Source organism: Cryptomeria japonica, chromosome 7 (genome assembly GCF_030272615.1).
Source record: "Cryptomeria japonica chromosome 7, Sugi_1.0, whole genome shotgun sequence".
NCBI classification, from domain to species: Eukaryota; Viridiplantae; Streptophyta; class Pinopsida; order Cupressales; family Cupressaceae; genus Cryptomeria; species Cryptomeria japonica.
Genome location: NC_081411.1, coordinates 294,938,592 through 294,961,343, shown reverse-complemented (window position 1 = coordinate 294,961,343; position 22,752 = coordinate 294,938,592). Strand labels below are relative to the sequence as shown.

General features: G+C 34.6%; 1 protein-coding gene across 1 annotated transcript; it reads right to left on the bottom strand.

The window, feature by feature from the left end:
• Positions 1–18,137: 18,137 nt before the first annotated feature.
• Positions 18,138–19,603, bottom strand: LOC131856329 (disease resistance protein RUN1-like). The gene is made up of 2 exons (XM_059207983.1): positions 19,352–19,603; positions 18,138–19,260 (listed from the first exon to the last, which is right to left on the bottom strand). The coding sequence occupies exons 1-2, from the start codon at positions 19,592–19,594 to the stop codon at positions 18,478–18,480; spliced, it is 1,026 nt and encodes a 341-aa protein (XP_059063966.1). The 5' UTR covers positions 19,595–19,603; the 3' UTR covers positions 18,138–18,477.
• Positions 19,604–22,752: the final 3,149 nt, after the last annotated feature.

Sequence of the window (22,752 nt, the reverse complement as noted above, 5' to 3'; positions counted from 1 at the left end):
TAAAAATCTCTATTTCTATGCAAGTAAGAAGATAGAAATTTAGTGGATGCATAAAGCTATGTCCCCTTCACACACCACTCTGAATCTTCGAACACATTTTCTTGATGAATTTGTTCGAAAAGGAATTGGATTTTCTATATTGCCAATGCTTACATTCCTTCGCAAGGCAACACTAATCACCAATTCATTCAAGAACCTAAAGATTGGGTGCTAGCTCACTCTCATACTTTTCTTAAACTTGTTGGGCATTTCAACACCATTAACTCCCCTTAAGGGAAAAGAGGTGTAGGAAGATTCAATAAAATATGGTAGATGGGTTAGTAGTTCTTATGGTAAAAATTTGAAACCAATTTGATAGATTCAGAATTCCAATGATCTATGCATTTTGGGAAACAAAAGGAAAGGAAATAAACAATTATGTAGAAAAACTTGGTAAGATCTTAAGATCCCACCTAATTGGCTAATTCAGCAAACCAACATTCATGGGATCATTCAAGATGGAACTCACAGATCTTTGGTAGATAACACTCTACATTAGTATTATATGAAGGAGACCAAAGAGCTTGTTCCAATTCTAAAACATGTGGTTCACATATCCTTTTTACACAAATTTTAAAGAGGTGCTACTATCTACTGCTTTTTTGTGTCCATGTTAAGCCGTATTTAGGTTTCATTAGAAACTTTATGTTTCCATCATTCTTGTATGATAATAATGCAAATGGAACAAATCCCCTAATTCAATGACCTAGAAAATAGGTAGTAGTATTCTTTGTTCAGTGAATTCCAACTTTTACAGTTAATGGTACTCAGATATGTGCACTTGTTTCCTTCATTTTCTTGACAACTTTTTTAAGGTTTAGGAAGTAGCAGCTTATGGTTGAATAAGGTGACATTTTAATGGGAGCTTAAATTCAAATCCACTAACATGTATTTAAGGGGCATTCATCCTCTTATTTGCATAAGTTGGATAGGCCGAAGTTGGATAGATTTAAGTTGCATAAGTGATCAAGCATTCAAGAGCATTCAAGCAATCTTTTTCAGCATTGAACATTCTCAAGTCTCCCTTCAAGATTAGGTGTTGCATTCAAGTCAAGGATTTAACCATTGAAGAGGAGATTGATTCCAACATATAATTCCACACAAGAATTTCTATCAACATTGCTACTACAACCTCCCTTGAGGTGATTTACAATTCAGTCTTTCATTTACATCTACTTGCAAGTACTTTCTTTCATTACTTGGTTAATTCCAAAACAGGAGTTTGACCTAAAGGCAAACCCCCAATCCCAACCCATTTCCTCTCTTTTCTATGTGTAGGTTGCAGGTGTGGAGTTGTACTTTCGGATTCGGGATTCATTTGCAGAGGCGGAAAAACCCTTTTCGTTTTGTGGATTTTTCGGAGGACCGTGTACATTCCCACCACAGTCCAGACAACTTTTCCTCAAATTTGCAAGGTGACTTTGTCTCGACATTTTACTACCAGATCCAGGTGCACAACTTCATCCCGTATTCCAATCTCAAGTTATAATCAATTCTTTGGCACTTTTGCACTACATCATTCAATCAAGTCCTTTCCAAATCAAACAAGAGGAGGGGATCAACTTAGCATTCCCAATTCATTCAGAATTCAATCTGCCATCTTTGTGTGGAGAGATTGAATCTAGTGAATTATCCTCCCCTCTTTCTAATGTAATGGTGAAAAGTGCTTGAATGGTAATCAATAGAAAAACTCTCATCTCTCTTTGAGGGAAAGGGTGGTTTTCTTCTTGATCTATCATTCACCATTTTCCCACGATTACAGTAACTGTGAAGGCGGGAATATGTAAGTTTTTTATACCTGTGAAAGAGTTCTACTTGTCACATGTCTTTAGCATTATCTCCTATTTAAATGACTAATTAAATGTTGATCTAAAATGGAATGTTTAATCCAGGGCTAAGACAATGAAAAAGGCAAGTGGAGTATACTTTCCTAAAGAAGCCAGTACTATTCCTGTGAAATCCAAGTTACCTCAAAATCCACTTATCCAGATGTAATTTGTTTTTCAGACATTTGAGTACGTTTATAAATTCGCTTCATGTTTTCTAGCAAAAACTATGTAAATAGCTTTTACATCTTCTTGCAGTGGATTATTTGCACTCAAATCATATACTTCATAGAGATTTGAAGGTTAGTTATTATTATTATTTGCTAATAAGAGATTGTACTCATTTCAGCATTTCTCTTGGGAAATGGTAACATGATTACATAGTGTGCCAATTTACTTGCAGTGCTCAAATATCTTCTTGACAGAGGGGCAGGATGTTTGTCTTGGTATGCACTGATTTATTTGGAATAGGCTTACACTATATAACTCTTTCGACACTTCACTAGAGAGGAAGGTGCTTGGTTTGTTGTGGGAGTCAAGAATATTCACAATTATTATTGGTATAATGAATTTGCAAGAGACTTTGGATTAGCAAAGAGGTTGAACATTGATGACCTTACTTCTTCTTTGAGTTTCAAAACCTTAATGTCAAGGTTGTCTTATTTGCATATTTTGTACAAGTGTTGAAACTAGAAGAACCCATGTTTTCTCAAGGTGCCAAAACAAATTACCAACGCATGATAAACTAAACCAAATTAAATTAGCATACAATTTTGGATAAGACTATGCCACAAGCTAACTATGATGAGCTGGAAAGATGATTGATATATGAGTGTCAAGACATTGTATGTCTATATCTTCTTGATTTGTTTTGGTATTAAGCAACTCTGAACAAAGTAAAATATTTATTATGATGTCATAAGTATTTGTAGTCTTGAAAAGATAGATGGTGCATGAGTAAGAGGCTTTATTGGAGCTATTTCTTAATCACTTCTTTTGATGTTGAACTGAAGGGGTATAGCAAAATGTTCTATAACTATGCGTATTTGAAAAGATGAAAAGATATAGATAATACTGCTATTCTTTTTCTCTAGGTGGTTTCAAGCAACCTACAAAAAAGTAGAATCCTCTTCTCAAATGCGGAGCAAGAAATGCTCAAAAAGAAGTTTTCCAGGGTCTACTGGATTTGTTTCTTGTCACATGGAATCCTACATGTGGTGAAAACTGTTTTAATTTCCCTCTAAATTGTCTTAATTTTATCTCAAGAATTCCAACACTTGCAAAAACTGCATGGAACTATTTTCTCAGCAGCACCTACCAAGAAAAATTGTTTAATTTGCAAGTTACATGGGAGCACACACCATGTTATTTTGTTGTTCATGCAAATGCATGGATAAGATTGAAACTCGTTGAATGATATACCTCTTTTGTTGGTTCTTTGCCATGTGAAATGAAAGCCTTATTAACTTTGTTTCCTTTCTAAAACAGACCCAAATGCTTGTGGTTGTTTGTGTTTACAACTAGTAGTGATTTTTAACTAGTATGGAATTTGATTCGGGGAGATAACTAATATTCAATTTTCTAGTTATTCAAAAGAGAATTAAAAGCTTATTATTTTAAATTTCTTAAGCAGAGCATGGAAGTACATAATTTTCTCTCTCTTGTTGAAATACCAAGTGCATCTTGACTGTTATATCCCAAATTCAATCAATCACTATCTACTACGTAGTTGTAAATTTGTGAATAAACTATAGGTCTACCTTTATCACTATTTTTAATTGTTAATAGCTCTAGAATTTTATAAATTATTGGTTAATTATTTTGAGGTGCTGAGGGGATAGCTTCGGTCAAAATCCTAGATCAAATGTGAAAGTGGCCTATAAGCATTTCACATTTGATTTATAAACTAATCTTATTTAAACTTATCATATTCCAACTGTATCAATTGTTGTCTGATTACAGTTAGATTAATTCATAACATGATTTGTTAAATACCAATCATATGTCAATGGGCCCTTGGTCTACTGGTGAAGTTGAATGGCTCCAAATGAGCCCACCAGGGATCAAGTCTTGCTGAGTGCAAGGCTCAGACATCATAAGGGATGAGGTCAGAATCATGCCCAAGGCGAATTTGGTGGAATGGAGACCCTCGGTCCTTGGCTCTTAGCCAAAGAGGTTCAGCCTATTGGCTCGTGCCCTCGTATCGAGTGGCAAGCTTCATTCCCTTGTTGGGATGTCGTGCTCGTAGGTCTAGACCTCCATAAAAATATATATATATATATATATATATATATATATATATATATATATATATATATATATATATATATATATATATATATATATATTTTACCGATCATATAATCAACTGTGTTGATTATCGATTATGCCTATCACCGATTCTATTATCGGGTTAGTTAATTGTTAGTAAATTATTGTTATCGATTATTCATAATTGATTATGCTAAGTTCGTTTGATTATATAAAACCCGATTATATAAATCGGTTTGCATTAACTAAACAGTGTATTGTCCTTGTGGCTCCTTGTGGAAAAGTCACAACTCTATTGGAGACTTTAAAAATGATATATTTATCAATACGTTGTCCTTGGTAAAGGTAATATAGACAATGATAATATTATAGTCTTTGTAGATGGCGAGGAAGTTGAAAACATAAACACAGTCGATATACATCTGTTGATAGTCTTGAAAGTTGATATTCACCAGTTAGTGAAATATGTGAAAAAGTCGACAAGCAGTAGTTAGTCACCTACCTTCTACAATCAGTGGAGATAACAACAGTGGATAGATAAATTTGGATTAATAACAAAACTGATATCCAAAATTAAACAAGATAAAATACTTGCTTATATAAATCTAATCCAAAACTTAACATGGTATTAGAGCAGGATTGAACAAAGATCAAGCTCAGATTGATATAATCTAGATTATCCTCTGTTATTGTCTTCAAGCTCATCTATTTATATCAACGTCAAGATGGTGAATGGAATTAGAGTTCAGGACAGACTTGAAGGAGCATTAAACTTCGTATCTTGGAAGTTTAGAGTTATGCTTGCCTTGGGGGGAAATGAATTAGATGAATTCATGAAGGATGTTGTACCAGAACAAAAAGAAGAGGATGAGAAGCTTCAATGGAAGAGAAAGAACAACAAAGCAATGAAAATGTTGGCTGATTTTGTGAAAGATCACATTGTGCCAATCATCTCCAAGTTGATGAAGGCATGTGACATGTTAAAGACATTAGAGGAGATGTATGAGATCAACAACACAAGCCAAGATCTCGCATTGAAACAACAACTTAACCACATCAAGATGACGAAAGGAGAATCCATCATGTCTTACTTCATGAGGACTACTGAATTGAGAGATCAAATCTCTGCTATTGGACACACTATCAATATAAAAGAATTAACCATGTTGGCTCTTAATGGTCTCCCTTCATCATGGGAGTCATTTATTCAAAGGATAAGTTCAAGATTAAAACTCCCTAAGTTTGATCAATTGAAGACATACTGCATTGAAGAAGAGTCAAGATTGGCTATGAGAGGTATTGGCCAAAGCTCCACAAATGAAGATATTTACGTTCTTGTCGTACACTCCTCAAAGAAGAAGGGTAAGAAAGGACACTCCAAAAGAAAGAAAGATAAGGAATCAAATGGTGCTTTCAAGCACAAAAGAACAGAGGACATTTTAGAAATCCAATGCTTTAGATGTGACAATTATGGTCACTACACAATGAAATGTCCAACCAGGACTATGCCCCAAGCTTCCATTGCGGATGTGGTGAGAGTATTCCACAAAAGGATTCAAATGGATTCATATTCTGATTTGAAAGAGATAATATTTTTTTGGTTGTTTGTAGTTTTTTAATTCATGCAATTACATTATGCATGTTATTTGTGAAACAAATTTGTCAGTAGATGTTTGCTTATGACAAGCTGCATTTGGATATCTTGTGTTTTAAATTTCTTCAATTTACTATGAGAAATGTGTCCCTTACATTTAGGACATCTTTAGAATCACAGTTTGTTACTTTTCAGGCTATAGATTTTTGAAGTTCTATTTGTGATGAAGAGATTGAAATTTAGGAGGAATATGCAGAGGACTTTAGTGGAGATTCTGAGATTTTGCATTTCCACTTTTTATAAAACAAATATCTATCTGCAGAGGTGGAACAGTTCACTTGTGAAAGTCATAAAGGCACTTGAGCTAGTAATGATAGCATCTAGGGTTACAAATCCAAGAGGGCTCTCTCGGTGAGAGGGAGCATACTGAAAGGGGATTTTATTCTAAATCTCACGATGATCATATTCTTGCCTAGGGCTTTATCTTATGACAGTAGATCCATGGTGGTTCTAGCACTTCCAACCATATGAGGATCATACTAGATTATGAGTCTCCTAAAGCAAGATATCTTCCATGATTAGGATCATGTGAGTTGGGGATGCTTCTGTGACAGAGGGAGAAGCTAAGAGGATTTCCTTCTATTTATATCTGAGGATCTTCGCTATATTGGTTTAGAGGGAGTGGACCATGTCAAGATGGTTTCTCTAGTAATCAGTCAAAGGACTATGATTCATGAGATGGAGTCCCATTTATGTATGCTCGAAGGCCTTTATGCTGACTTCTAGGTCATGATATTCCTGGATAGATGAATACTCGGTGAGCTTGGAATACACCAAGAGTGATGCAGCCTCCAACCTTGTATTTCATGAAAGGTCAAAGCATGTGGAGATCAAGTATCACTATGTTAGAGACATGGTAAAGGTATGCTATTCACTAATGTATTCTTCTTTTCAAAATATGTTTTAAAGTGTAAACTCCTGTGATTGCATTTCTCTTTGAGAGAGAGTTAAGGTGAAAGCCCTCATCTACACCCTCTGATATGGTTCATTGTGGATGTCATGTGTGTGACGCCATGACAAACATCACGTGAGAGAGTTTGTGATTATTTTCTTGTACTTGTGTGTTTACCCTCTAGATGAGCCATGGTGAATATCATTGTGAGGTGACTATCTCACAATAATGGTTGATATCACATGAGGTGATATCTATGAATAAACCATAATGGTGGATGTCACGTGAGGTGATATCTATGGATATGCCATAATGGTTGTTATCGTGTGAGGTGATATCTATAAATAAACCATAATGGTTGATATCACATGAGGCGATATCTATGGATATGTCATAATGGATCATATCACCTGAAGTGATATCTATGGATATGCCATAATGGTTGATATCTCAATAAGTAATATCTATGGATATGTCATAATGGTGGATATCATGTGAGGTGATATCCATGGATAAGCCATAATCGTGGATATTAGATAAGAAGATATCTATGGTGGATATCACGTGAGGTGATATCCGTGGATATGCCATAATTCTTGATATCACAATGAGGTGATATTTTCTATTCCACGTATAGATGCAACTATTGTGGTCAATAATCACAATGGAGTGATGTAACTTGCAAAGAATAAAAGTGATTCCTCCCTGGCTAACAGGGAGTGTTGAAGGGATAGCTTCGGTCATAATCCTAGATCAAATGTGAAAGTGGCCTATCAGCCTTCCACATTTGATCTATAAATTAATTTTATTTGAACTTATCATATTCCAACCATATCGATTGTTGTCTGATTAGAGTTAGATTAATTCATAACATGATTTGTTAAATACCGATCATATAATCAACTATGTTGATTATCAATTATCCCTATCACCAATTCTATTATCAGGATAGTTAATTGTTAGTGAATTATTGTTATCGATTATTCATAATCGATTATGCCAAGTTCGTTTGATTATATAAAACCCGATTATATAAATTGGTCTGCATTAACTAAACAGTGTATTGTCTTCGTGGCTCTTTGTGGAAAAGTCACGACTCTATTAGAGACTTTAGATTTGTCAATACGTTGTCCTTGGTAAAGGTAATATAGACATTGATAATATTATAGTCTTTGTAGATGGTGAGGAAATTGAAAACATACACACAATCGATATACATTTGTTGATAGTCATGAAAGTCGATATTCATTAGTTAGTGAAATCTTTGAGAAAGTCGACAAGCAGCAGTCGGTCATCTACCTTCTGCAGCCAGTGGAGATAACAATAATCGATAGATAAATTTGGATTAATAACAAAAGTGGTATCCAAAATTATATAAGAAGATAAAATACTTGCTTATATAAATCTGATCCAAATTTTACACGAGGTTAAACAAAAAAGATAATTCTAGTCTTGGTAATTTTGGCAATCGACTAGTGAAAGTCACTACATGGTGTAAAATTCTATTTTCTATCATTGGGTAGGGAAAACGGGCGAATTACATGAGAGTGACTCTGAATCTTGGCTACTCTTTTTCTTTTGACTTGCAATCAATATTGGTTGGTTATTGATTGATAATGCTTCTGAATTCAACTATATATATATATATATATATATATATATATATATATATATTTAGTATCATTGTTTTTTCATCACACCCCTTGATCTGTTATCAGGATGAGTAAATTCTTTTGGTTGGCTACTTTTGTATATGCATTATTTTGCACTGAGGCTTATGTAAGACGAAATGAGGTGTAAATTTGGGAGTGAAATTGATTGGCTAAGTATTTGCATTTAATAGTTGTGGCTATGGAGGTCACCAATTCTTTTAATATTATTTTGCCATTTACAATTGACTTCTTGGGCACAACTGAAGGCACATAATTAATATTCATGTTCAATTGGTTTCTAGATAGTTAGTCAACTATAGATAGTCAAATTGGTTTCCAGATAGCCAGTCAATTGTAGATAGTCAAAGAGAGCATAATGAAGGCATGAAGACTTTATGTCGGATGATTGGAGCTTTGCATTCAACAATATAGAGATTACATGGCAAGTCAAAATTGTGATCAAACAAAAAAAAAAAAATTGTTCTACCAGTCTTTCCGCAAGAATTGATTTAAAACATTATAGCTAAATATGGTTTTCCAATTGTCTGAATTGTCTGCCAACATTGTAACTAAATATGCTTTTCCAATCATCCGACTTCCCTGCTAGTACATTTTAGGAAATAAGATTTTCTTTAACTTACCAGACAAAATATCGATCCATCGATTTAAGCAATTGTTCTTTAACATTTAAGAAGTATGATAATAGGGAAACTCTAACATGTTGAGTGCCATTTTCAGTAACAACGTGTCAGTTTGACAAAGGATAAGCATTGGCAGTGTGCCTTCTCCATGTTTTTCTTTAAATTGGGGCACAAATAAGTTGGGATTCAATTGTATACATATCCTTATATTGCTAGTGAGATTATATGTCCACCAATGGAAAAAAAATTAGATTATATGTTTGAATATATTAAATTTAATTTTACAAATGAATATGTATCTTACATGTTTTTACATGTGAAATTTTGCTAGATGTAATATGTCATGTCATTATAATTGCACATTTTAACTTCAACAACATTAATACTGTACTATATCATGTTGAAATAAAATTAAAAAAACTCATCACATAAAATAACCAACAATATATTTGGTAAATTAATTCTTTATATTATAATTTTAAAAATAACAAACATTAAACCTTAAATCCCAAACAAGTATATTAGTATACTTGCCTCTGCATAAAAAAACAAAATTACCTCACTTGGATGTAGAATAACAATGACCTGCCCAAATATATAGTACATATACGCCTTCCTAAAATGTGCTTAAAATTTCCTCAAATAATTGTTTTGGAAATTAATTACATTGTTACAATATTTTAATAAAACGTTGGTAGAATTATGCTGTATCGTTGGTATGAGGAATCGGTGTATCTGTGGGTGAGAAACACCCAAGAAGTCAGAGAGGAGACCATCCCTCCTTTACATTGAATACAAGCAATTTTATTAGTAGGGACATAATTTTTACAGCTTCCACATGAGCCTCACAACACGTTCCCTATCCTCGAACCACTCAAATAAACCTTCCCATCGTGTCAACCTAACAAGCGCTAATTTTGATCCAGATATAGTAATGGGTTGAGGATAAAGAGTATCCTTTACACTCTTATACCATGATTGCTTGTCATGCACAGTAAGGATCATCTCTGTGTTAAAGGATTACCTTTGCGTCAGGACACACTTCTATCAAATTCTGATACACTGTTACAGATAGCAAGTCTATTGTTCCTGTGTACTCTCTCTATGCAACAACTAGGATGCATAATATTTGACTCTCAAAGGATGTAGGAGTTGTTGATCCTTTCAAGCCTATATAATAGGTGTTCTATTATTTGACTCCAAAAGGATGTAGGAGTTGTTCTATTATTTTGGATTGGATCACACTTACAATCTTATTATTATATGTTCTTGCCTACAACTATAGCATCAATTGGAGGTTAGTAACTTTCTTTTCCAACCAATCAGGGACTATTTTTCTCCTATTAATTTGTATTATGAAGATTGAAGAACGAAACATGTTTGGAAGTTAATAGGGGTGAAAATTTGGCAGGCTGTTATTGGCTCTACAAAATGACAGCTGAGAATTGCAATTTCTCAAACAAGAGAAAATATGTTGCAAATTTTCACGTTGATTGCTCCATATGTGTTAGATGCAGATAAAGAGAGCTTGAACCTTGCGTCCAATGGAAAATCAAAGACTTCGCCTATTCTGGTTTTCAAGTATGTTAACTGAAATCAAGTGCAGCAAAACTAATACAAGTACTCTAATCCATATTACAAGTGATCATAGCACACACTACCATTAAACCCAAATAACAAACTCAAAAATATCATCAGTTAAACATGAGTTCTGACCAACACCGAAAAAGAACTAAGCCAAACTAAGATGATAGAATAAAATTTCAAATGCATAGGAACTATGCTACAAAATAAAATTCTTAACCATCCAATAAAATTCAGTTTTTCCTCTCCTAACAAAATTGCATTGCCAAGTTTCGCAGGAACTATGCTACAATGCAACACTTGTTGAAGTTGGATTTTGCAAGGATTCGAATAGATTTCATTAATCCCTCTGCCTGTCAGCCGATACATCAGTATTGCATGAAATATAAAAATGTTAAAACCAAACTATAATATATTTGTTTGATTTTTCTATTGCCTTTTTTAATTGACCGGCCATTTGAAATTACTTTTGTAGAACTGAAAAATAAAAACCATAGGAAATTATACTTTGGCCAACAACAATAAAACATCAATTTTCATGAAAAATAAAAAAAATTAAAATTAAATCATAGTAAATATGAATTATTTTTTTATTGATATAGTTTCCGAAGATCTAATTTCTTTTATATACTGAAGAAGCCAAATGAAATAAAGTACAAAGAAAAAGAATAGGCAGTCTGACCATGGAATTGCATAAAATGAAATATAAACTGTTCACTAGCAAGACTAAGTACAGCTGAAACAATCAGATATGAACAACATGACTAAACATCACAACTTGTTAACAGCCAACAATAGAACAGCTGGAATAGCCAGTCAGAAAACAGTGAACATGGCTGTTAACTAAGAAAAATACAATGCTAAAAGAGGTAACCGAACCTTGTTGAAAATTAGACATATAGACAATAGGTACAATGAGCATAACCACACTTTATACATCAAACTTATACAATAGATTGGAGCACTTAAAATCTCCTTCATTATAAAAAGCTAACCCAAAACATTAATTGTAGGGACTAATAATGAAAAATTATAATAATCATTGATTCATACTATTGTCACCTGATTTACTCAAATATTGTAATAATTGATAAGAAGCTTTCACTACTCTTTCTCCCTGGCCCACTCTTAAAATAGGATTAAATTTATATCAGACTAATCTTATTTGTTCAATGTCTTCAAGATGAAAATCAACAATATGTTAATGGTGCTGGAGTTTAATTTCTATCACTGTATTTGCTGATTCAATGGAGAGAGCATAATTTTCGATTTCTATTATTTTCTCCTTTGAAATCGGTTTGTATTTATATCTTCAATAGGGGCATGTTATGTGGGACAATGTGGAGGCATGTCCACACACAACGTGTCCCAAGGGATGTGTTTGCCTAAAGATTTGTTAACTATCATTTAACTAATTCACAAACACAACCGCCGATTTATTTATAAGTTCAATATTAATAAATGCGAACATGAATGTTTGATCAATCAATACAATCATGCAACCTTGAACTCGTTGGATGTATTAATCCTTGGATATCATTCCACGATTCAAGGCAGGAGAAAAGACAAGGATCTGATCACATACAGATCAGAATGGAGATTCGTTCAGGCATAGAAAGATGCATGATATATGATTATGTTATATTTACACAAGAATGAAGTATGTGTGTATGTATGTCAGTTCACATGGTGGATTGACATACATACATACATACATGTTTATGTATGATTCATATTAATTCATCATTCCAACGTCTAATCGATGCTATCATTCATCAACACTCGCTCTTAGCTAGGGAAGATGATTAAGTATGGAGATATCTTCTAACTCGTGATATTGAAGGATGAATTAAAAACATCAAGTCACATGCCATTCTTCACATAAACTTCCTAGTTATGATATGTGCACTGACATCACGTATCATGATGTCTATCATAATAGGTCATGGCATTTCCATGGATATTACGTCACATAATACCCACCATGATCATCTCATAAGAAGCATAATGGTATTCAACTGATATCAAGTCTCATGATATCTATCACTAAGCCCAAGAGATATAAACTATCATGATATGTCCATGAATATCAAGTCACATGATACTCATCATGATAGTGGATAGATCCTGGTAAAGTCGTCACCTTACAATGATCAATACAGGTGTTCACTATTTGAAAGATCGTCACCTTTCAATAATGTACACAGGGCATGCCCATAAGTCATAGAGTCACACATATGACAAAAGAGTGTACACTTTAAACATCTTTATTTATATTAATACAATAGAAATTTAGAAATTATTTCAATAACTTACATTTCAATCATACAAAGTTTCTTCCTAAAGTATTCAATTTTTACTTTGGGGAGAGGTTTGGTAAGAATGTCATTTGTTTGATCACTTGTATTAATATACTCCATCTGGATCACATTCCTTTCTACCATGTCTCTCACATAGTGGTAAGGAATCTCTATATGCTTCGATCTATCATGGAACACTGGATTTACAGACAATTTGATGCAACTCTGATTGTCACAGTAGATGATAGTAGGCTTTAGAGGCTCTCCAAATAATCCCACAAGTAGTTTTTCAGAGCCATATTGCTTCTCTAGCTCCCAAAGATGCTGCAATGTATTCGGCTTCTATTGAGCTTTGTGCTACTGAAGATTGTTTTCTGCATATCCAAGAAATCATAGTTGATCCCAAACTAAAGCAACATCCTGATGTGCTTTTCCGACCAGTCACACTTCCAGCCCAATCGGAATTAGAGTAACCATGTAGATTTAGATTATCATTTTTTATATTTGAGTCCAAGTCCAATAGTACCTTGAAGGTACCTTAATATATGCTTAGCAACAACAAGATGTATTTGTCGAGGTTCACACATAAACTGGCTCAAGGTATTCATTGCATAGCAAATATCCGGTCGAGTGTTACCCAGGTACATTAATGAACCAATTATCTGTCTGTAAAGAGAGGGGTTATCAAGTCTAGATTCTGTTGTTGCTTCTTTTAGTTTATGTAAGTTGGTTTCCATGGGTGTTGACATAGGTCTGTAGTCCCACATTCCAAATCTTTTCAGAATATCTATGGTGTATTTCCCTTGATTTAGAAAAATACTATCTGGTTTCTGCCAAACTTCCAATCCAAGGAAGTAGTGTAAACTGCCCAAGTCTTTCATATCAAATTTTGATGCCAGGTCCTTCTTACATTGAATAATAAGATGATCTTCTCCTGTAATTAGCAAATCATCAACATATAAGATAAGTATCAACATATCACCATTAATTACTTTAAAATAAAGATTTGAATCTGTATCATTTTTTGTGAACCCTAGACCCAACAAATAGTTGTTGATCCTCTCATACCAAGCTCGGGGAGCCTATTTAAGTCCGTATAAAGCTTTCTTTAATTTGCACACATGTGAAGCTGCATTAAGAATCACAAAGCCCTCAAGTTGTTCTAGATAGACTTCTTCATCAATACTCCCATTTAAGAATGCAGTTTTCACGTCCATCTGATGGATCTTCCATCCTTTAGCAGTTGCAATAGCTATATTGCTCTAATAGAAGTATATCGAGCAACATGTGCAAATGTCTCTTCATAATCAATATCTTCTTTCTGTGTGAATCCTCTGGCAACAAAATGTGCTTTATGTTTCTCTATACTTCCATCTACAGCATGTTTGATCTTGAAAAGTCATTTGGAGGAGACAACAGATTTCGCTTTTGGTCTAGGAACTATATCCCAAACATTATTCTTTAGAATGGATTGGTACTCTTCTATCATAGCATCCTTCCAAACTTGATGCTTGAGGGCCTCTATAACACCAGTAGGTTGAGAATTTTATGATTTCACTCATTAATGCATCATATGTGAATTTACGATGCCTCTTTCTCTCTCTGAATGTTCCTTTGGGTGCTGCAAGGATTTTTGCTTCTTGTATCATCTTTTTCGCCCAAAGTGGTCTTTTGTGATTATTTTTTGGTTCCTCTTCTTGAGTCTCTAGTGGAATCTAACTTTCATTTGTAGTTTCATTTGTATACTCCCTCTGAAACTCAGGGGAAATATCTTCTTTCATCCTTTTATCTGAATCAAGTGTTTCTACCTCATCTAATCTCCTGGCCTTCTTTAAAGATGACATCTCTACTTAGCTCAATTTTTCTTTGTCCAGGTATATATATTCCGTAAGCTTTTAAGGTTTCACTGTAGCCTACAAAAATTCCTTTTCTCCCAAAAGGTTCTAGTTTCAGTCTCTTCTCTTTGGGCACATGAATGTAGACTGGGCACCCAAATATTCTTAAGTGACTAATATCTAGTTTTACACCAGTAAAGGCTTCTTCAAGAGTTTTATTTTCCAAATGTGAGTGAGGACATCTGTTTTGAATGTATACGACTGCATTTGAAGCTTCGGTCTAGAATGAAGTTCCTAGATTTTGATCATAAAGCATAACTCTGACTACTTCTACTATGGTCCTATTTTTCCTCTCAGCAACTCTATTATGTTGGGGGTTATAGGGCACAATAAACTCCCTCTTAATCCCTGCATGTACACAAAACTCTTTAAAAATTTCAGAGGTGTATTCTTTTCCATTCTCAGTTCTAAGTATTTTAACTTTCTTTCTAGAAGAATTCTCAGTGATAGCATTGAATTCTTTAAACCTATTAAGGATCTCTTATGATTCTTGGCACTTTAGAAAGTATATCCAGGTCTTCCTAGAGATATCATTAATGAAAATTACATAATACAAAAATCCTCGTATGGAGGGTACGCACATGGGTCCACATAAGTCAAAATGAACTAATTCTAACACAGCTTTAGTTTTACTCAAACTATTAGAAGTACTTTTAGTATTTTTACCCAAGTCACATCCTTTTTATGCCCCATTGTGAGTTTGATTCATTTTAGGTAGTCCGGTTACAAATTTATTTTTGGAAGTTAGGTCACGAAAGTGAATATGGCTTAATCTTCAATGCCAGATCTCGTTAGAGTCAGAAGTCTCATGTATGAGAGCTTGATTCGACTCAGTGCAAAGTTTGTAAAGTTGTCCTTGCCTTATGCCTATAGTTTGAGCCCTTTTTATGGTTGAGTTCTTTGCCCGTGCTAGGACTTTTCCTTCCATGAATGTAATTTTGTATCCGTCATCTTCAAGGGCTGATATAGATATTAAATTTCTCTTAATACCTAGCACATATAGTACTCCAATGAGTTGAATAGTGACCCCGGATTTCCATTTGATGGTACAGGTTCCAACCCCTTTTACTGGATGTGTCGAATCGTCCCCAATTGTAACTTCTTCGTCAAATTCTTCGATCATGGTCTCTAGGTGATCTCGCTATCTTGTAATGTGCCTAGATGATCCGCTATCAATTACCCATGTATTTAATTTGTTTGAAACTTGATTGGATAATGTTGAGTAGAAGGAAAATTTCTCAGAATCATGGTCTATATTTGTCTTCCCCGTTTTAGCAAATGAGGCTTGTTGTTTTGTCCTGTCAGGGCACTTGACTGCATAGTGTCCATATTGGTCACACCTAAAACACTGAATTTGTGATAGGTCCTTCTTCTGCTTGGATGAACCTTTTCCATGATAATTTCTCTTCCTTTTAAAGTTCTTCTTCTTCCCTTTCTTATGAGAATTTGTGTTGAGTACATGGATATCCTCATCTATGGATTTCTGCTTTCCCTTTGTTATTTGCCTTGACTCTTGTTGTAGACAGTTAGATCTTAATTGATCAAACTAGGGGAGCTTGGATCTTGCACTTATTCCTTGAACAAAAAATTCCCATGAGTTTGGAAGACCGCCTAAGGTTATTAGAGTCAATTCCTTGCTATCAATTTCATAACCAATTGTTGATAGTTTATCACTTAGTTCAATGATTCTTATGAAGTATGCATTGACAGATTCTCCCTTGTTCATACTTATATTGTTGATTTGTCTTTTTAGGGCAAGGGTTAGGCCTGTATTATTTATTTCAAATGCACTTTCAAGAGATTTGAACATAAGGTATGCAGTTTCATGTTTTGCCAATATAGGTACAATATGATCTTTGACTGCATCCGCTATAAGTTTCATGGCTTTCTCATTGCTTTCAATCCATTGAGTTTTCTCAAGTTCATTTTCAAGCTCAGTTTTCTTTTCTTTCACAAAGGAGTCTAATTTATTCTCATTTAGAAGCATCATGATTCTTATCTTCCAAGAGATGAAATTGTTGGCTCCTTCAAGTAAATCTTCAAATCTGATCATGCTTGACATTTTGAAGGATGAAGTGTGATCGTAATATTGAATAAATAATTGTCTGATATCTCAAACTTAATCTTGGATCTTCCTTTACCAAGGCTATGATACCATGTTAAAATAGGATTAAATTTATATCAGACTAATATTATTTGTTCAATGTGTAGATTTAATATCGAGAGTTCTAATCCTTCAAGATGAAAGTCAACAATATGTTAATGATGCTGGAGTTTAATTTCTAACACTGTATTTGCTGATTCAATGGAGAGAGCATAATTTTCGATTTCTATTATTTCTCCTTTGAAATCGGTTTGTATTTATATCTTCAATAAGGGCACGTTAAGTGGGGACATGTCTCCACAACATGGAGGCATGTCCACACACAACGTGTCCCAAGGGATGTGTTTGCCTAAAGATTTTTTAACTATCATTTAACTAATTCACAAACACAACCGTCGATTTATTAATAAATTCGATATTAATAAATGCGAACATGAATGTTTGATCAATCAATACGATCATGCAACCTTGAACTCGTTGGATGTATTAAGCCTTGGATATCCTTCCACGATTCAAGGCAGGAGAAAAGACAAGGATCTGATCACATACAGATCAGAATGGAGATTCGTTCAGGCATGGAAAGACGGCATGAAATATGATTATGTTTTATTTACACAAGAATGAAGTATGTGTGTATGTATGTCAGTCCACATACATACATGTTTATGTAGGATTCATATTAATTCGTCATTCCTACGTCTGACCGATGCTATCATTCATCAACACCCACCATGAAGATTCCCATGTCTTCGTCTGCCGGAATACTACCCCATTTCTGCAGTGCAAATTCCTCTTCTCTTCCCAAAGGGGATGATTGTGTAAAAACACCTATCCATACCCACTGCCCTAATTTCACAGTCAATGAGGGCCTGGGCAGGCCGTCCTGCCACTAGCCTAAATGGATGTAATGGGAAAGGGAATTTATAACAAAGCACAATATTGCTGCTGCGTTGGAAGAACGTCTCTGCCCGCATTGTAAAGTCAGTCGACGAGTATTCTCCCCCTTCCATGAGTCAACTAAAGTGAGACCCGAGAAGGTAAAAGACTTCAGAGCCACCTCCACATCACACGCTGTGCTTGCACAAATTATACATTCTGGCCATTTCTGCAAAAATTTTACAATACAATACAATACAATAAACCGATGAACATTCATTACATAATAAGTTGGCGTATCTAAAAACTGTTGTTACCTTTATAGTCTGAAGGCAATGTTCTAATGTCGAAATGTCCTTCCATGCTAAGAGATCTACATTTCTCAAACTCTCCATATTCTCCAGGCTTGTTATAACTGCTACCTTCCACCAAGCGTGTACTATCAGTGTCCCCAATGACCTGCAATATTCTAAGCCTTCTATTATCTTCAGCTGTTCAGCAGCTTCTGTGATTTCAAATTCTTTGAGTGAGACTAGTTCTTCAAAATTTGGAAAACCTTGTAATTCCTCCCCACACTTTCTTAAAACCAGCTTCTCAAGGTTTACCAGACTAGAGACACCGCTTATGCTTTTTATCTTTTCACAAGTTATCAACTCTATGGTCTTCACTGATGTCGGCAAGCTATCTATCTCTACCAAGTAGCGATTGTACATAAGTGATAGAGACTCTAGGCTGGGGCAACATTACTCAGAGATTGATATCCTCAACACAAGAGACTCTTCTACATTTAGAAATTTGAGGCTGTACAAGGAAGAAGAAGAGCACCCGGACAAGATATCCAATTCTCTTAGGGGGCAGCCCCGGATATGCAGACTGTGAAGGCTGGTAAGCTGCGTAAGTGTTTCTGGTAAGCATTCCAACTTCTCAGAACAAATTTCAAGACGAGTCAAAGAGGACAAATTCACAATAGAAGGTGGCAAAGATTTCAACGAACTGCTTCCGATTATCAGCGCTTCCAATTTGCTCAGGTGACCAATGCCATTTGGTAATTCCATCGAGCTTCTGGAGCCCACATTCAGCGTTTTGAGCGATTGCTGATTTATGATTTGAGCAGGCAATTCTTGTAATTCACATCCACAAACAAGCATAGCTTCAAGCTTTGCCGTATTTTCAAGGATGTCCGGATGCAAGGTGAGCTCGGAGCAAACAAGTAAACAAATATATTGCAGATTTATGAGGTGCCTAAATGAAGCTGGCAACATCATAAACCCAGCACCTCTCAAATCTAGATGCCGCAGGTTTTTCAAATCGCCGAACCTGCAAGGCAGCAACTTTAGCTTATGACATCCGCATAAATCAAGGTGCTCCAGCGATTGGAGTTGACAAAACTCTTCTGGTAGACCTTCGATAGCCCTTGCCAAGCCCAAGGATATCTTTTTGAAATGCTGTAGACGTCCTATTGAGCTCGGAAATCTCTGGAATCTTTGGGCATCAGAGATAATCAGCTCTCTCAACTGCACAGGAGGCTGCAGGGACATTCGTTTTTAACTAAGACAACAACTAAAACACATTCAAGGTTTTGACTGTGCATAAATAACAGTGAAGAAAGATACTTACATCAGCAGTCTCGCTCCACAGTTCTTCTAACTTTTCAGCATTCTCAAGCTCTAAAATTCTTAACTTCTTCAAAGGAAGCCATAACTCAAGAGCTGAGTGCGGAAAGTTGACCCATCGCAGCCAGACAAGGCCTGCTGATAGTGTAGCTAGCTCTCCTGTAAAATAGTTGTTATGGACAAACAGGATTTCTAATCGCCACTTAAACCTTTTACCTGATCCTGTCGCAACCTCCACAAGATCCATACATTCTTTGTAAAACTCATCTGTTGCCGCTCGAATCCCCCTAATCCCCCGATTAAGCACGCCTTCCTAAATGAAAAAACAAAAACAAGGTTTTAAAACAATTAGACGTACCAACAACATTTCCATGTCAAAATACTGGATGGCATACAAAAGATGATATTGACCTCACCTGCCCCTCTATTTCAATGTCGCCAATTTCCTGCGGTGACCAAAGACGTAGGGAGATTTATCGATGTCTCTTTCCAATGCAATTTCTTTTCCCATATCCCTCAGATGATGATGTTATGCAATTCCACTCGTCAAGCTCAACCAGACACTTATTCTTAAGTCTTACCAAACTATGCTGCCCACTCCATCCGGACCCATCCCATACAGTGACGGCCGACTGTTCTTCTATTCCTATAAAGAAACAAGATATATCTAAAAATACATCTTTTTCTTCCTTATCTAGTGCATCAAAGCTCACTTTTAATATGCTTTTAATGTCTTCGGGCAATATTCTGGACACCTTGTTTAATTGAGAATTCCAATAATCCTCGGACATTCCATGAACTATTCCTCCTAATACTTTGAGGGATAAGGGCAATCCCTTGCAGACTTTTAAAAAAATTTGAACAAGATTTTCAAATCCATTTATTGGAGAGGGTTGTCGGAAAGCATACCAACAAAAAAGTTTCATGGCATGTTTGCGATTTAATTCTTTCATCTTATAAATGGAGGAGATTCCTCATGATGTAAGAACCTCAGATTCTCGACTTGTGACAACAATCACACTACCCTGTCCAAGACTACCAAGGCTATCTTTTACTGGCAATAGAGACTCCAACTGATTTTGATGGTCTACATCATCCAAAATAATAAACACTTGAATAGATCTCAAATGCTTTGCTAAAATTGCTTTTCCAATTTCTACATTATCAACTTTTTTTGCATCATTGAAACCAAGATCTTGCAGCATTTTTTTTTGCTTGTTATGCAGGTCTCTTTTAGGCTCATCCCGCATATTGTGAATAAACCTACACTTCTAAATGGATAATCTTGTCTTGTTGTAGTATTCTTTTGCTAGTGCAGTTTTACAACACCCACCCATACCAACAATTCCTATAATTTTTATATTTTCAGAAGAGTCAAATGCCACCACCAATGGGATCTTTTGAGAGTGCTTATGTATGTAATCTTTTAATAGCCTTCAACAATTTCTCTTTTCCTTCGTCACTAAACAAAAAAACATTTAAAAAAGTCACTCAAGTGAAAAAATTTCAAAAACAAAATAAAAAAAATTATTTGAACAAAATTGATAAAACATTTTTTAAATGATATTAAGACAAATAAATGTATTTAAACATAAAAATAGTCATGCATTTTACATACAAGCAATGTTTTACCTCTCTAAATCGAAATTGAAAAAAGCAAAGATTAAACAATAAAACTTATGTATGTTAATAAAATCAGAAGCTTTACAAAACTTATTATGTTATAGAATATCTTCTAATATCCACTTGATTGCAAAGGATAAGCTCTTTTATTGAAGAAGCCAAAAATTTAAAAATTCAATGTTCCTCTTGTAACATCATGCATTTGTGTGTGAGTAGTATGCAATTAATGAGAGATATTTTACAAGATTGTGTGTTATATTGTACCTTCTTATCATCAGCCCAAAAATGTTACAATAGTGCATGTAAGTTGATACAAATGAGGTTGAAATAGAATGAGGTTGATACAAATGTTACACCAATATCATGAGGTTGAAATGGAATGCCTAAAAACACTAAAAGAATTTAGGGAAAGTAAATCAGATTTTCTTATAATTCAATATTTATATAGATGTTGACCGCCTAATACACAAATCTTTGTTCTCCATATTTTAGTTGATGAAAAGGATGGTTCTATGCTTGAAACTCGTGTGATCATTTTAAAGAGTAATACTTAGAAATGGAGAATAAACAAATGAGATTACTAGAACCAACAATGACTTTTATGAAATCCACCCCACGGATCCTAAGTTGCCCAATGAAAAGAAGAATAATTTAGGGATATTTCTAGAAACTGTCTCATTGGATTGGACTAGTTGTAGAACATGAGAGTATTGAAAGTGGACCAAAAAGATATAAAATCATTTCAAAAAAGGAACATTGCATTTAAGGTCATATATGTGTTTCATACCTCTAATTGTCATCTTAATAAATGGAAAGCTCATTTTCCTACTTTGCCTCAAAGAAATATCCATGAAATTGTGTGAAGATTTGGTCGATCAAAGTAATTTTTTGTAGATGCAGTTGACGCCAAAAGGGAAATTTAGTTTTGGATTGATGCTTCCCTTACTTGATTTCACATTATGCTATTGCAATATGCCTTTTTGTTTCTTCTCTATAAGGATGAGAGAAAAATTATCTTAAATTAGAAAGTTTGCCAATTTCCAACTCTTAATTTTGTTGTTAAAAGTTATTGGAAAATACATATACATGAATCAAAAATATTTTGGACAACAAATTGTCCTAATACTTTAGAGGATGACATCAGCCTTAAGAAATTAAAGAGCTATATTAGCAGTCTAGTTGAGGCAAGTATAGTAATAGCTATTCTCCAAGAACATCATTGTAGTATAGAATTATACTTACCATGAAAAAGAGAAGCATCATTTAGTGCAAAGTTTTCAATTCCTAATTATATCAGAGTCTCATAGCATAAGATAATTACATCACAAGTAAGATGAATGTCTAGGAATTAAAAATCTACAAGGATGATTTGGGATCCTGGTAACTCCAAGTAACATCATGGCTTGTGATTGCTTGAGGACAAGCAATCTTAGACAAGGAGGTCTGTCATGCCCCCACCTAAATTTGAATATCCTCAATTAAATAATATACCTATTAATCTTGTAATAGATAAGTGCCAGATGGTTTAGGGTTTAGGGTTTATTACGCAATAGTTAAGAGGATATCAATCCATAATTAGTAGTTATAATGAATGAATTCTCTTACAATAGTGATTTTCTTCTAATAAAGAATAAAAAATAATTAACTAAAAGTTAAGAGGCATCCAAAGGGTTGTGACTATTGGAGTAAAAATGGTACGTAAGAAGATAAATCAAGGGAAAGAAAGGACAATTCAGATAATTATTTATGATTCTTATATGATATATGAATTAAAGATTCAAC